General features: G+C 44.7%; 1 protein-coding gene across 2 annotated transcripts in view; it reads right to left on the bottom strand.

Moving 5' to 3' along the window:
• Positions 1-13,369, bottom strand: part of ENOX2 (ecto-NOX disulfide-thiol exchanger 2) — a 46,909-nt gene that overhangs the window by 31,031 nt on the left and 2,509 nt on the right. Inside the window, exons 1-3 of one of the 2 annotated variants that reach the window (XM_035323601.1) lie at positions 12,146-12,375; positions 5,078-5,221; positions 2,770-2,904 (exon numbers count right to left, since the gene is read on the bottom strand). In XM_035323601.1, the coding sequence (XP_035179492.1) occupies positions 2,770-2,904; positions 5,078-5,221; positions 12,146-12,167 (301 nt within the window). In that variant the 5' untranslated portion in view covers positions 12,168-12,375. Of the gene's footprint in view, positions 1-2,769; positions 2,905-5,077; positions 5,222-12,145; positions 12,376-13,369 lie in introns of those variants that run through there. The other variant, XM_035323600.1, reaches the window with a different exon arrangement.

Raw genomic sequence — 13,369 nt, 5'->3', positions numbered from 1 at the left:
AAGTTTTGAACCATTCTCACAAACAGTGCCTATCCCAACCACACCCTACCCATGCTGCAGGTAACAGAGCAGGCCCTGAGGTACCCCGCTAAGGACAGATGAAGGCACGCCACTTTGGTGCACACCCACAACTCATCGTTCCTCCACAGCTTGTGCTATGATAAACACAGCCTTGGTATCATCCTACAGAAACCGTTGTTGAAATGGCAAAGAAACTCATTATTTTCTTGGAGCTGTGCTCCGAAACATCAGCAGGGAGCATCCGGCCCTTGCCCACTGCTGCCCATAAAAAGCATCTGGAAGGAGGAGGAATGGCCAAAGCTCCCACTGCTGAGACAGTAAGGAGGATGGGGGATAGGGAGCAACAGCAATCTGCTGGAAAATGCAGACTGCTGAAACGCCCATGTGTTAGAATCTAAAGGTCCTGCTTGTCATCTCCGCACAGTTTGGCATAGGTACACCTATGAGATCAGGAGTATTTCACTGCTGGCCAGCAGAAAATGGACACAGCAGGAAAAAAAAAAACAAAACAGAGGAATAGAGCGTAAGTATCGTTAAACATCAGAACTGATGACAGCCAAGTCTTCTGTCTTTGGGAAGCAAGGTTCACAATGCTATTGCAGGGAAATCACACTAGCTGGCAGCAAAAAGTGCAAAATACGGTGTGTTTCAGCCACCTGCTCACCACCCTTGGCAAGGATGGTGGCTGTTCCTCCCAGCCCTACTCTGGGCTGTCTGCCACATGTCCAGAACACACAAGTGAATTCACTGCTACCGCTTTTGTAAGCCTCTAAATTAATTTTCTTCATATTCTTTAATTCTTCATACCAATGAGAACATGCGGTCTCCTATTGTCCTGGTGATTTGTTATTCCTTCAAGGTCAGTTGACAGCAAGGGACATTGATGCCAATCGGAGAAAATCCTTAATGAACACAGTAGCAGAGGAGCTTGAGGAATCAGGAGAAGAAATCTAGGATGGGTGTTTCTCTGATTAAGCTAGACTTAAAGCTTCCTAAGAAGTGTGAATTGATACAATTATCAGAAGCAAAAGAACTGGCAGGGTAGTGAACAACCACATTGTAAAGAAAGGTAGAAAGTGTGTATACAGAGGGAAATGGAACCTGTGGTCTTCGGATTTGTGGTGACCCCCACTGTTTATTGCTTAACCAGCAATATTCAAACGCTGGACAACTTGCTGTTTTGCTCAGAGGTCTGCATTTCCTGTTAAGAAGCTAAGCCTGTGGCTACAGACCAGCACCTGAGAGGCTTAAGAAGCAAAATCAGAAGAGTCAGGCTCCATTTGTAAGGAAACTAAAAAAAAAGAGGAAAAAAAGTCTTCAAGGACTCTAACGAGTTCAGAAACAGGCCTGGCAGGTGTTGTTTTGTTTGGTGAAAACTGATAACCTTTTAATTCAAGACTGGCTTTACCTGGATGGCATGAAAGATGCTATGTATTCATTTCAGATACTGCAATCATCTGTCAAAGCATCTCACAGCTACATGCTTTACTTCCTCTGTAGAAACAGTATTAAGCTAGTAAGTTCTTAAGCATTTTTAGCCTTTTTTTTTTTTTCTACTGTGACCTGAGACTTTAATCTCACCTGGTTTTAAGCAAAGATGGTCCACAGCATTTCAAGCTTCCACTGTCTCTTTTTTTTTTTATATAGATACTACAAATATGACTGGTCTAAACCTCAAACCATCATCAGGCGCAAGAACTTATCCACATTCACCAGAGCATTCTGCTCTTGGCAATCAGGTTGGAAAAAACATTGTGCTCCGTCTAAAACATTCTCAGTCATTTGTGTTGGCTGCAGAACTCCTGATCCCAAAGTCTACTCTCAAAAGGATCAGGATGAACACTGCTCAGAAGACCAAAAGCCTTCCCCATTCTTACATCAGAGAACAGGAAACTGGCCTTAAACTTGTATATGCTCCCAGTACAGACTTCTACTGATTTTCACTTGGCACATGTACGCGAGCAAGAGAAAAAGACATGAAAGCACCTCTTACAGCAAAGAGGAATGTGAAACAAGGCCCAGGGGACAGAAAAGTCTATCCTACGCTGAGTCTGTTTTGCCCATCACAATAATTGTTGAGTGATCTCCCTGTCCTTATCTCAACACTTGAACCCTTTTCATCATATTTTCTCCCCCTTTCTCTTTGAGGAGGGGGAGCAAGAGAGCAGCTGAGGTGGAGCTTGGCTGCCTACCTGAGTAAAACCACCACAGGTACAGCACAGGTCTGTTATGACAGAAGCTCTTTAACAAACTGGATAGGTTGACTCATCCATGAACATGTACTCCAGACTACAAAGTGGCTATTTCTTGAGCAGAATCTTGAGCATTAATTTCTGCCATATCCATTTTAGTGCTTTGTTGCTCTCCTTCATTTCCCCCCCCTCCAGTCTAAGCGCAGTTTCATTTCATCTTAGAATGTGTTACTCGACATCATCGACATCATTGTTTCCTGAGCTCTGTAGACGTGTCTCAGTGCAAGAAGCTCCTCTTGCTAGTCCACTGCAGTTATCTAGAGGTAACCAATCCCCAGCAGCCATTGTCTGCATCAATAAATATTCTCATTTCTTGTGAAATCAGTTTTAAAGCACTGACATTTAAATAAACCACTTGTAGACATTATAAGCTGTGTTTGAAACGCATTAAATGCCTACTGCATATAAAAAACATTTATCTAACTAAAGTGAAATAGGTTCTTCCCAAAGACTTGTTTGAAAGAAAAGGTGGACACAGTCTGGATAACTCACGTACCAGGCAGGAGGGGCTGTCCTGTCATTCCCATGGGAGCCATCCCTAGATTGTTCATCGCAGTGGCCCAGGCAGTTGGGTCTGACATTGGCAAACCCATCGGAATGGAGTCTAGGCTTAGACTTCTGCCACTATCTGCTGAGAGAAAAAAGGTGATGAAGAGCTCAGTGCGTATCTTAAATTTTCTGCTGGACATGTTACTCAAGCATACAAGAATAGATTTGACCCTAACATATAGGAAAGGGCCAACTGAAAAAAACAATAAAGTAGATGACATTTCAGGGAAGCAAGTCTATGAAGAACTGACTTCCGAAAGCATGTAAATTATGTTTTGTCTGTTACAATACACGGCTCTAAGGGACCTTGAAGAAACACTGATTAAAGATAAGAATTTATGAAGACGGGACAAACGTTCAGCAGGCATAAACTGCCATAATCACACTGAATTTGGACACTGCCAGTCTGCTCAAGCAGAGAATATTTCTACTCCCATTTCAAGACATTTCTTCCCTTCTAAAAGGAGAAATGAAGCAGAGAACAATGTTTCTGGCAGCAGCAGTTCCACTGTTATTTACTCAACATCTAGCAGAGTTATCTGGGGAGCCAGGTGGAACCATTAGCTTTATACAAATATCTGGCTTCATGTTAAGTACTCAAATGTTCAGTGATTCAGTTGGGTCAACCATGCCTTTAGCTGATTACTTCCATGTACCACCACCAAGACAAAATGCTTTTCTTTCTGTTTGCACAGAAAAGTTTATTGTAGTAGTTCACTAACCATTTCCTCGTGGATTATGAGGACTTTATTCTGCTCCCTGTCCCTATCTACCAGCTCAGGGGGCTGAGTACTCAGAGAACAACTGGTCTTGTTGCTAAAGACTGAGGCAAAAAAGGCAATGAGTACCTTTGCCTCATGTCTTGTCATTATGTTTCCCTCCACATCCAATCAAGTGACTCCATCACCTCCCTGGGCAACCAATCCCAATGCCTGGCTACTCTTTCTGAGAAGAAATGTCTCCTAATTTCCAACCTAAACCTCCCCCCGGGCAACTTGAGGCCATTCCCTCTAGTCCTGTCACTAGTTATCTGCGAGAAGAAGTCTCCTAAAGAGGCCAAAGTCTGCCCTCTGGAAGTCCAAGGTGGCAGCTCTGCAAGTCTCCTCCTTACTTTTCCAAGAACCGAAAACTCCTTATTCATGATCACTATGTCCCAGAGGGCTTCCAATCTTCACATCACCCTCAAGTCCTTCTTTATTTACAGGCAAAAGATCCAGAGAAATAATGAAAAGAACAAAAATTCCTGATGCTACCCACTTGAACCAGTCCTTTAGGACTGCTTTTGGACAGGGGACAATCCTACTGGCTACGCCTACATTACCTGTACTTGCAAATTGACTGAAGTCTCACTTCACCTGAGAGGTATTTGATAGTGCAAAAGTGGAAGCCATCACCTCCTTTCCAGAGGGAAAAGGCAAAATTCCCTCTGGTTCTCTTTCTGTCACACTAGACAGGTCTCTCACTTGCTGTACGAACACATCTGGAAGAGGTGTGCAACTGCAAGGTACGTTTGGAGTGAGACACTCACATGCCATCAATATGTTAACTGAACTCCCAAGCAGAACACTCAGGCTTTCACACCTCCAAAGAACTCCTGACGTTCATAGCTTCTTGGTAGTAGAGGCAGGTAATGATTTTATAACACATCACCCTAGGCACTGCAAAACTGAAATGAAAGCTATGTCTTGTTCTACAATTGGAGAAAATGTCTCCAAGAAGATGAGAAAGCTATCTTCTTTAATAACTCAGAGAAGGAAAAGGAGCCCTACTTTGACTGAAAAGAGGTATCTTAGGGCAAAACGGACAAGGAAAAGTGTTAAATAGAAAATAATAGCTTCAACAAGTTTGGTTTTATTACATTATCTTAACCACGAATGTCTCCATTCATTCAGACTGTTCTGCCTTCTAAGTTACTACTTTTCATTATAGTCATGATTTTAATACTGAGATATTGCTGAATTAGAAAAAAACAGACATCTATTGGGACAGGTATAGTGATTCCACAATGGTTTTAAAAAACACAAAATTGCTTTCATTTTTACACAGAAATACTAAAGATGACTGATTCAAAGCCATGTAAGAGTGGAAACACAAACACTGGTCTGACTGCAAACAGTACCAGACCACAACTTTATTTCCATCTATCTAATGCAGAGCAATTTCTGCACTGACATCTTAGCACAGCAGCTGGTTTTGGTCTGCACTTAAGCAGATGTCTTGCCCATTGCCAAATACTGAGCTACTACATAGGTCACCTGGAGGAATGTTTGTTCTCTTCCTCTTCTTGCCCGGATCATTTCCATTCTCAGTTGGGCTTTCCAACACCCGTGCACCACTTGTACTGCTGAACTGCAGAGATTTGCTGTTGCTGGCAGGGTCAAAGGACAGATGGTTTAAGCCTGAAAGACAAAAACGCACTCAGGTAAAGTTATGATGGTTTGTGATGCTTCAGGATCACAGTCATAAAAGAAATGCCCAGCCCCAGGTACAGCTGGTACCCTTCAGGCCCCTTAAGGAACTGTGGCTGCTGTTTATCCTCACAAGTATGCCTGATCTTAATGTTACACTGATACCACTTTGAATTATTACCCATCAACGTTAATCCCAACACTTCTCTCTGTACTCACAAAAATCAAGTGTGTTATGCTATAAACCAGAGGCGCATCTCCCTGGCATTGCCTAGCATTTCCCAGTTTGGAAACTCAGAAGCCATCACTGGCCTGCCTGCGTGCTGGGCACACACGGACAGACGCTGCAAGAGGTGCTGGCAGAGTCACGGCTCTCAGAACGCCTTTAGTCACGTTGCTCAGAGTTTGTTGTTGATAGAGAAGATCTACTGATGATTTTGGTTTACTCAAGAATAAGCATAGATAGGCTTATTTAATTTAACATGGCTCAAAGATACAGAAAGATTCCTGTTTCCATGCGGGACAAGTTATTTCAGTGTTGAGTCTGGGTTTCATAAGAAATACCCAATGCTATGTTTACAACGTTACACGTGAGGAAGGAGCAACAGTTAAGGAAGAGTAATATGATCAAGCAGAACAAAAGCTGCCAGAAAGAAAGTAAATGCTTGCTGGCGGGACAGCTTGTGCATTTACCCCCAGCCTCCACCACAGATGTCCAAGTGACTCGCAGCTGAAGTCCTCCACCTGTGCTCACACAGCCCCAACAAGCAACCAGCCACTTGAGATCAGGCTGCACACACCGGGGGCTCTGCAACAGGCACAGGCAGGACATGCCCAGGGTCCCGAGATCCTCACTGCCAGGATTCGACACCAGCACATGAGTTCAAGGCATTACGAGTTTCCTGGTTCAAGGCATTACAACCATTCCAGAGTAATTTTGAGCTTCAGTTATCACTCTCCACAGATCTATTACGGACAAATTGAGGTGATGGTCAACTACGGGTCATTTATGTGCTTAAAGAATGTGTCCCTAACCATTCCTGCCTCTTTACTGTGGCCTTTTTCTCAAGAAAAAAAAAAAAAAAAAAAGGTAATAAGAAAAAAAAGTACTTTGTAAACAATTCCAAATTACCAGAGACTTCAGAAATCCCACAACTAAGCTTCAAGTACAAAATTAATCACAGCAAGTTTTATAGAGGTATACTGCCCTTAACTGAGCTCTGAGTTCATTGTTCCACCTTCTGTTGTATCTAGCACTTGCAGGGATGCAAGGCTGAAGGGACGCTAAAATATTCCGTTTTATTTATCTTTATCTCAGCAAACTCACTGTGAACACAAAGTCAAGGCAAAAAAAAAAAATCTGGACTAACACGAAGTGATAAAAATAGCTGCATTTCTGCTAAGCCATATGTTCCTGGGAGAAACCAGCAAAACTGCAGGAGTATCAAAGATGACAATTATGCTGCCTCAGTGCACCGATAGGCTGAAACATGGCAACAGCTTCATTTATACCGAACCTGTCCCTAGACACAGCACAAGCTGGAGGCAGTGCCGGGATTTCTATTCTAGAGGATTCCACTTCCAAGAACTTGCTAATAAATACAGTTGCTGTGTATGGCTGTAAATAGACAAGAGAGTGGGTACAGGGAGTCTAACAGAGCCCTTCTCTTAGCTACTGAAAGGTGAGAATGCAAGAAGCAGCCAAGAAAACAAGCACTGTTCAGCTGGCAACAACCAACAATAGTCACGCACAACTATGCGAGATGCCTACAATGCTGTTTCTTAAATACTCCAAAGTCAAAATATCACGGAGGTCACAAGGCTTCAGGAAAACAAATCACGAATGCAGCAGGTTAAAAATAGCGAGGCCATGCACAGCAAGGAAATAGTTAGAAAATAAAAAGAGCTATTGTAAAATTTACCTCTCTTACCAAGAGATAAGAGATCTTCCCCACCCCGACGGAAGGATCAGCAGTGATCTCCCAGCCTGCTGTCCCTGCTCAACCTGAGGCAGCCCAGGAGGCCGCTGACCTCGTTTGTTGGGAGGGAATGTTGTTGGATCACATTCAACTTGGTGTCTCCCCGAGCGCCCAAGAGCTTTTTTACAGAACTGATTTCCAGGCCCCAGCAAGGGAGCTGCAGGGGGTTACTCCTCCCCAAGTGCAGGACTTCGCATTTCCCTTTGTTGAACTGAGACTCCTGTTGACCCCTTTTCTGTTTATTTCTCTAGTCTGCACTTCATCACTGTCTACGAGGATATTACAGGAAACAATTACAGCAACCTGCTTTCCATTTTCTTTGTTTGTTTTAAATTAGGTCCTACCTCAGAGTTGTGAAAGTTCCCCTAAAACAGAAGTTGTACATATGTGAGAGACACGCCACTGAGTATGCACAGCTACCTCAAGGACAGGCTGCTCCAGAAGCACACGGACAGGTCCATTCATTTCAGAACACACCAACCATAGCCCTTACATCAGCCTTTTCCATAATGCTACAGACTGGGGTTTCCCTCCCCCATAGAGGAAGCCTCCTGAGGCAGCATTAGGTTCCCAGCACCATCTCCTAAACAAGTTTTCTAAAAATCCACAAAGTTAGGATGTACATCGAAACAGCTGTAAGTCACCAACGAGGTATCCCGTTCAGTCCTGAATGCTAGATTTTAAGTGGATCAGAACTGCCAGATGTTTAAAAAGATCACAGCAAACAAGGCTATTGCTTAACCATAGCCAGGCAGCATCACATAAGTGCTCAGGAAGACACGGATGATGGCCGAACTTTTCAGTTTTCCCAATGTGAAAATAAAAGGATTCAGTCTGGGAACTCACTTGAAACTGGAACATGGAACAAGACATCGATGTGAAGCTGAACTGATCCGCTCCCTCACAGCACCGGGCAGGAAACAGCTTCCAACAGCTGCGGTCAGCGAAGCAGGGAGAGCTCAGAGCTCCTTCGCAGCCCATGCCAAAGCAGAGAGGGTCTGAACCAGGGAAGGAGAGGTAGTGCAGGAACTGACACAATGAAAACCCCTCTCTCCTGGCGAAGGGCAAACCTCCAGCAGCTAGCACCAGGCACCACAGCACTGTGGTCTCTGTAAGTGGAGCAAGGGGAGAGGCAGTGCCTGCAGCAACAAGTAGAAGCTTTGCTAGTCCGACAGCTCAGGCAGGGGGAAGACACACACGACACAAAACAAGCAAACACAAAACCATCCCATGCCACTGGAAGATATTAGGAACACTCATCCCTGGCTGTCACAGGCTACCTCGTGTTCACAAAATGATCTAAACCCACCTTCACAAGCAGACTACCCCTGTAGGAAGGGTAGGTGGGAGACTAAAGGCAACAGTAACACGAACTGAAGTTCAAAGGAGATGGGTTTTGTTTGGTTGGTTGGTTTTGGGGGGAGGGGGAAGCAAATGAAGTTCAGTCTGAACTCAATGGCTGGCTAAAGGATGAGAATGCACTCAGCTCAGCATCACCTAACCAAACGCATGTCTAATTATCAAGGTCCAGGCGCTGGCTGTGAGCGACGTGGGCACAACATAACCAAAGCATTATAAAGACAACCAGACACACCATAGTCCTTGGAGAACGGACCATGGACTTGCTCCAGACATCTCACGAATAGCCCACCCCCAAAAAAATTATTATTTATGGGCTCTCCATTAAGTATAATCTGATATGATCTGTAACAGATGCAACACATGATCCCCAGACGTGAACGCAGCAGCATTTTTTGCACTAGCACAAATACACGGTGTCAGATTAATGCTCAACGATAACCCCACAGGGCATGATTAAGGGGGCACTAGTACCAGGAATTCAGCTCCAGATTCACCGTCTCATCAAGCCACGGCTGAGGTCACGCCACTGCAACATTCGTGAGACCGCATCAGGAGTAAATCGGTGAGGAGGTCAGATTTAAGATCCTCATTTTCTCCCCACTGGAGGATTTTGGTTTGTTTTAACCTCAAGCCACGTAGCAACTGACACGGCTTACAGAGCAATCGTAAAACAGCTATGCCAGTACAACGAGGAGACAAGAGCAGGAATAGAACCAAAAACCAGTACGTTGCTCAGAGATTTCCAGCACAAGACACTGAATTTTTAATAGCCTTTTTTTCAACTGGTATTTCACAGGCATAGGATGCACTTTGAGACAGTGCTGAGGCAGCAAAGATTCCTTACTGTGAATTAGGAGGTAAGACTTAAAGAGCTTTATTATTGCTTCAAATCAAGCTCTGGGTCTGAAAATATTACTGTAAGTTTGCACTCCTGGTGTAAAACTCACTCCAATTAATTGCTTTATGCCAAACCAATTATTCCTCAATGTCAAAACTGTTTTAGAGCTGCCCTTCTCATTGTATGTGCTCTTCCATACAGTCTAAACCTCTTCAAAAGATGAAAATAGAAAGAACTTCCTTGGTTTTAAAGCTAACCCTTTGCATTTACAATTTAATCACCACATGCACAGCACATGGTACAAGTGCTGAGGAAGAGAAGCCCACTGGCCTCTTTAAATAGACTCAGACAAGAATTCCACAAGTCTGAAATATTCAGAAGCTGAAGAAACCAGGAGCTGATGAATCATAGCATCACTGAGGTTGGAAAAGGCCTCTGAGACCATCATGTTCAGCCTTTATCCTAGCACTGTCAGGTCTACCAGTGAATCAAGTCCCTGTGCACCGTACCTACAAGGCTGCTGAATACCTCCAGGGATGGCGACTCAGCTACTTCCCTGGGCAGCCTGTCCCAGTGCTTCACAACCCTTTCAGAGATTTTTTTTCCCCTAATATCCAACCTAAACCTCCCCTGGTGCACCATTTTTCCTCTTGTCCTGTCACTTATTGCTTTGGAGCAGAGGCTGACCCCCACGCCCCACCACAGCCTCCTCTCAGGTACCTGCAGAGAGCAATAAGGGCTCCCCTGAGACTCCTTTTCCCCAGGCTAAACATCCCCAGTTCCCTCAACCATTCCTCACACGACTCGTTCTCCAGACCCTTCACCAGCTTCGTAGCCCTTCTCTGGGCACACTCCAGCACCTCAGCATCCTTCTTGTAGTGAGGGGCCCAAAAACCGACCACAGCACTCAAGGTGCGGCCTCACCAGAGCTGAGTGCAGGGGGACGGTCACTTCCCTCATCCTGCTGCGGCCTCCCTGGCCCCAGTATTTCTGAGACAGTATTTCTGTTACAGCACAATGACTGCTGAGAAGTACACCACCTTGGGAAAGCTGCCACTTGCTTCCCCAAGACGAAGAAAGGCAGAGGCCCACAGGCAACTGAGGCCCACAGGCCAACTGAAGCAGCACAGTGAGCACATTGCCACTGCTCTCCTGCAGCGTGGGTTTTGTTCCCAGAACAAACCAAGCCAGAGAGAAGATTTTCAACGTGCGTCAGAGTACATTTCTCTGTTGCTCACATAATAAAACCACGCATTATGGAAAATCCTCGTTATATCAAAATTTTCACCCTACAACCAGTCAATGCCATGCCAGCAGCCACTTTCAGAAACAATTGCCTCTGGTATATTATGTCTACCATTCAGCTTTAGCTCCGATCCATATCCCATCGGACACAAAAACATGCACAGATGGAAGCTGCAGCTCTCACAGCACACGTTTAGAAAGAGCCTGAACAGAGACAGGAAAGAACACAATGTTCCAGGCATAAATCAAGGGAAGGATCTATCCTCACCGGGTCTCATGCCAGCCCTTTGACAAGACTTCACTTTCCAACCGCTCGTTCCCTCTAACAGAACTTGGCCATTGGTCTTAATGACCAGCAAAAAAAAAAAAAAAAAAAGTCGACTTCATTTGAACTGAAAAGCATTGTTTTACAGATCCTTCTTATTGCCAACAGCTGAAAATGGCCGCAACAATTCTACCCAAAACGTGACTTCACACAGCTTGGTGTGCTTTAAAATCGTATTCCTTAAATCAATACCCCAACGGGGCTTCCACTTCAACATTTTTGCAGAAATCTTACCTGCTGGATTCACTAACACCCAATTAAACGACATCACGAGCCCTGTGCACAAGCCTAGCACGGTTTTAGAGGCAGAGCAGTTCACCCAGGGTGCACACCCTAACAGCAACCTCGTGCTGCTGCCGTTTAGGCACTCCAACATCTAGCCATCCAACTAGTGAACAAAAAGCAGGTGCACAAATCCATCCCCTGTAACTCAAAAAAAAAAAGCAGTAACAAGTACCCCGACACCTTCACATACCTGTAAGTATTTTAATCGCACACTCAGAAAGTCCACATGGTTTATACCACTCACCAAGCTTCTCACTTGCCTCAGCATAAAGAAGGAAGAACTTCAGAAATGGGCTGACGCAGGCTTTGCTATAAATATGGAGCTACCTTTTGCCAACATTGGCAAATGTTGGAAGTCCTTATTTCTCAACCTGAACAGTGGTCCCTTTTCTTACCCAGAAACAAGCAGAACTGAAGAAAACAAACTCCCATCTGATGACATACCGCTTGTTTTTATGTCTAAAGAAATAAATTTTGGAAGAAAAAGTACATAACACCTACAGTAACCAATTAGAAAACACAGAGAAAAGAAAACAACAAGAAAGGGAAAGGAGAGAATAAAGATACTGAGGCTCTGAAGTCACGTTTCAACACCAAACATTTGCTTTCTGAAACTAGTTGCCAGGTTTAAAATCTCCTGTTGGGCTTGTGCACTCTTTTCTGCTGTACTCCTGTGTAAACTGCCATGGTTAGAGCTTTACAACAATTAGTTTAACAGACACACAGTTGATAGAAAAGCTGCCTAAGCACACTGAAGAGGTCAACATACTTTTGATAGTTACTTCTGTCAATTCCACATAATCCTTTATTCTCACAGCACTCATCCAGACAGCCTCAGAGAAACGCACGTTCAAGAGAATTACACGAAACGCACACGGTACCTGCATACTGCACGAGAAACATGGCAAGATACTGATAATGCTTCAATATTTCAGCCAGTTCTCCTGCCCCTTCCAGTTTGCTTATTTGTTTGTTTGAAAGGTGGAGGGCTCAGCTCCCACACAAGGCTCCTGGCTTAGTACAGCTCCACAAAAGCCACTGAGCACGAAGGGAAGGTGGGTCAGTAAAACTACCGCTGCACTTCCCCACCAGCAAGCAATGACAGCCCAGGCATCAAGAGCACAGGTTAGGAGGACAGTTTACAAACTGCAACCCCATGTGTCACCATCAGTCTCCAATGACTGACACCAATGGGCTGATTCTTGGGTGTGGGGGAAGGAGGTGTAAGAGCAGGTGGAAAACTGATTAGCAGTAATAAATCTGGATCCGCGAGGGATTTCATACATCAATGCTCCAAGCGCTGGCATGCAGTTAAACAAACCCTGTCTGCATGCCTGAAGTTAGTTGTCTTTGCACAAAAGATTAAGCCCTGGTAATCCTTGAAGATAAAAGGCACACAACCCACTTCTTGAATCTGGAAGCTTGTGGTGAAAAATAAATATTAACTTCAGGCAAGCTTATTTTAGCAGGGCACTGTACAAAAAGAGACGTAGAGACTTGCTCTCTTCTTTGACTCCAAGGACACCGCGCTCCTAACACTAACGGTCTATCTGCAGTGTTTGCAAGTAAATGGCAGGTATTCACAAACCACTGCCAACACAGCAGCAAAAACATGGAGACTTGATCAAGTTGTGCGTGAGACTTGTTTTCTGTTTCCTGTTATAAACAGAGAAGACAAAGGAAAACACGATGCACTGGTGCACGTGCGCACGTACCCGTGTACATCCACAAACGCCTGGTCTTTGCTTCCCTGTGGCAAGTCCTCACCAGTCCTCACAAAGCCTACATGACATAACCACCAGGACAGATTTCCAAATATTTCACAGTACAGAGTATTTTTAGGACACTCGCATCGCTCTGTCAAACCACCCTTCCCCGTGACACAGCACCTGGAAGCTGTTTCACACTGACACCTGCACTTACAGGCGGCGTGCAGACGTACTCTGGAAGCGGAGGTGCACAGTCCATGGAGAGGAACATGCCTCATCCCAGACAGCTCCTCATCTAGCTGGGATACAAAGCGCTCTCCAGAAGCCAGCCTGCCAACCTCGCTCCCAGTATTTCCAGAAAGTAATACGTGCCCCTTTGCACAAATGCACAATCTC

This window comes from Oxyura jamaicensis, chromosome 4, assembly GCF_011077185.1.
Source record: "Oxyura jamaicensis isolate SHBP4307 breed ruddy duck chromosome 4, BPBGC_Ojam_1.0, whole genome shotgun sequence".
In the NCBI taxonomy this organism is placed as follows: domain Eukaryota; kingdom Metazoa; phylum Chordata; class Aves; order Anseriformes; family Anatidae; genus Oxyura; species Oxyura jamaicensis.
Note: the sequence above shows the minus strand (reverse complement) of the source record. Positions and strands in the feature narration are given on the sequence as shown.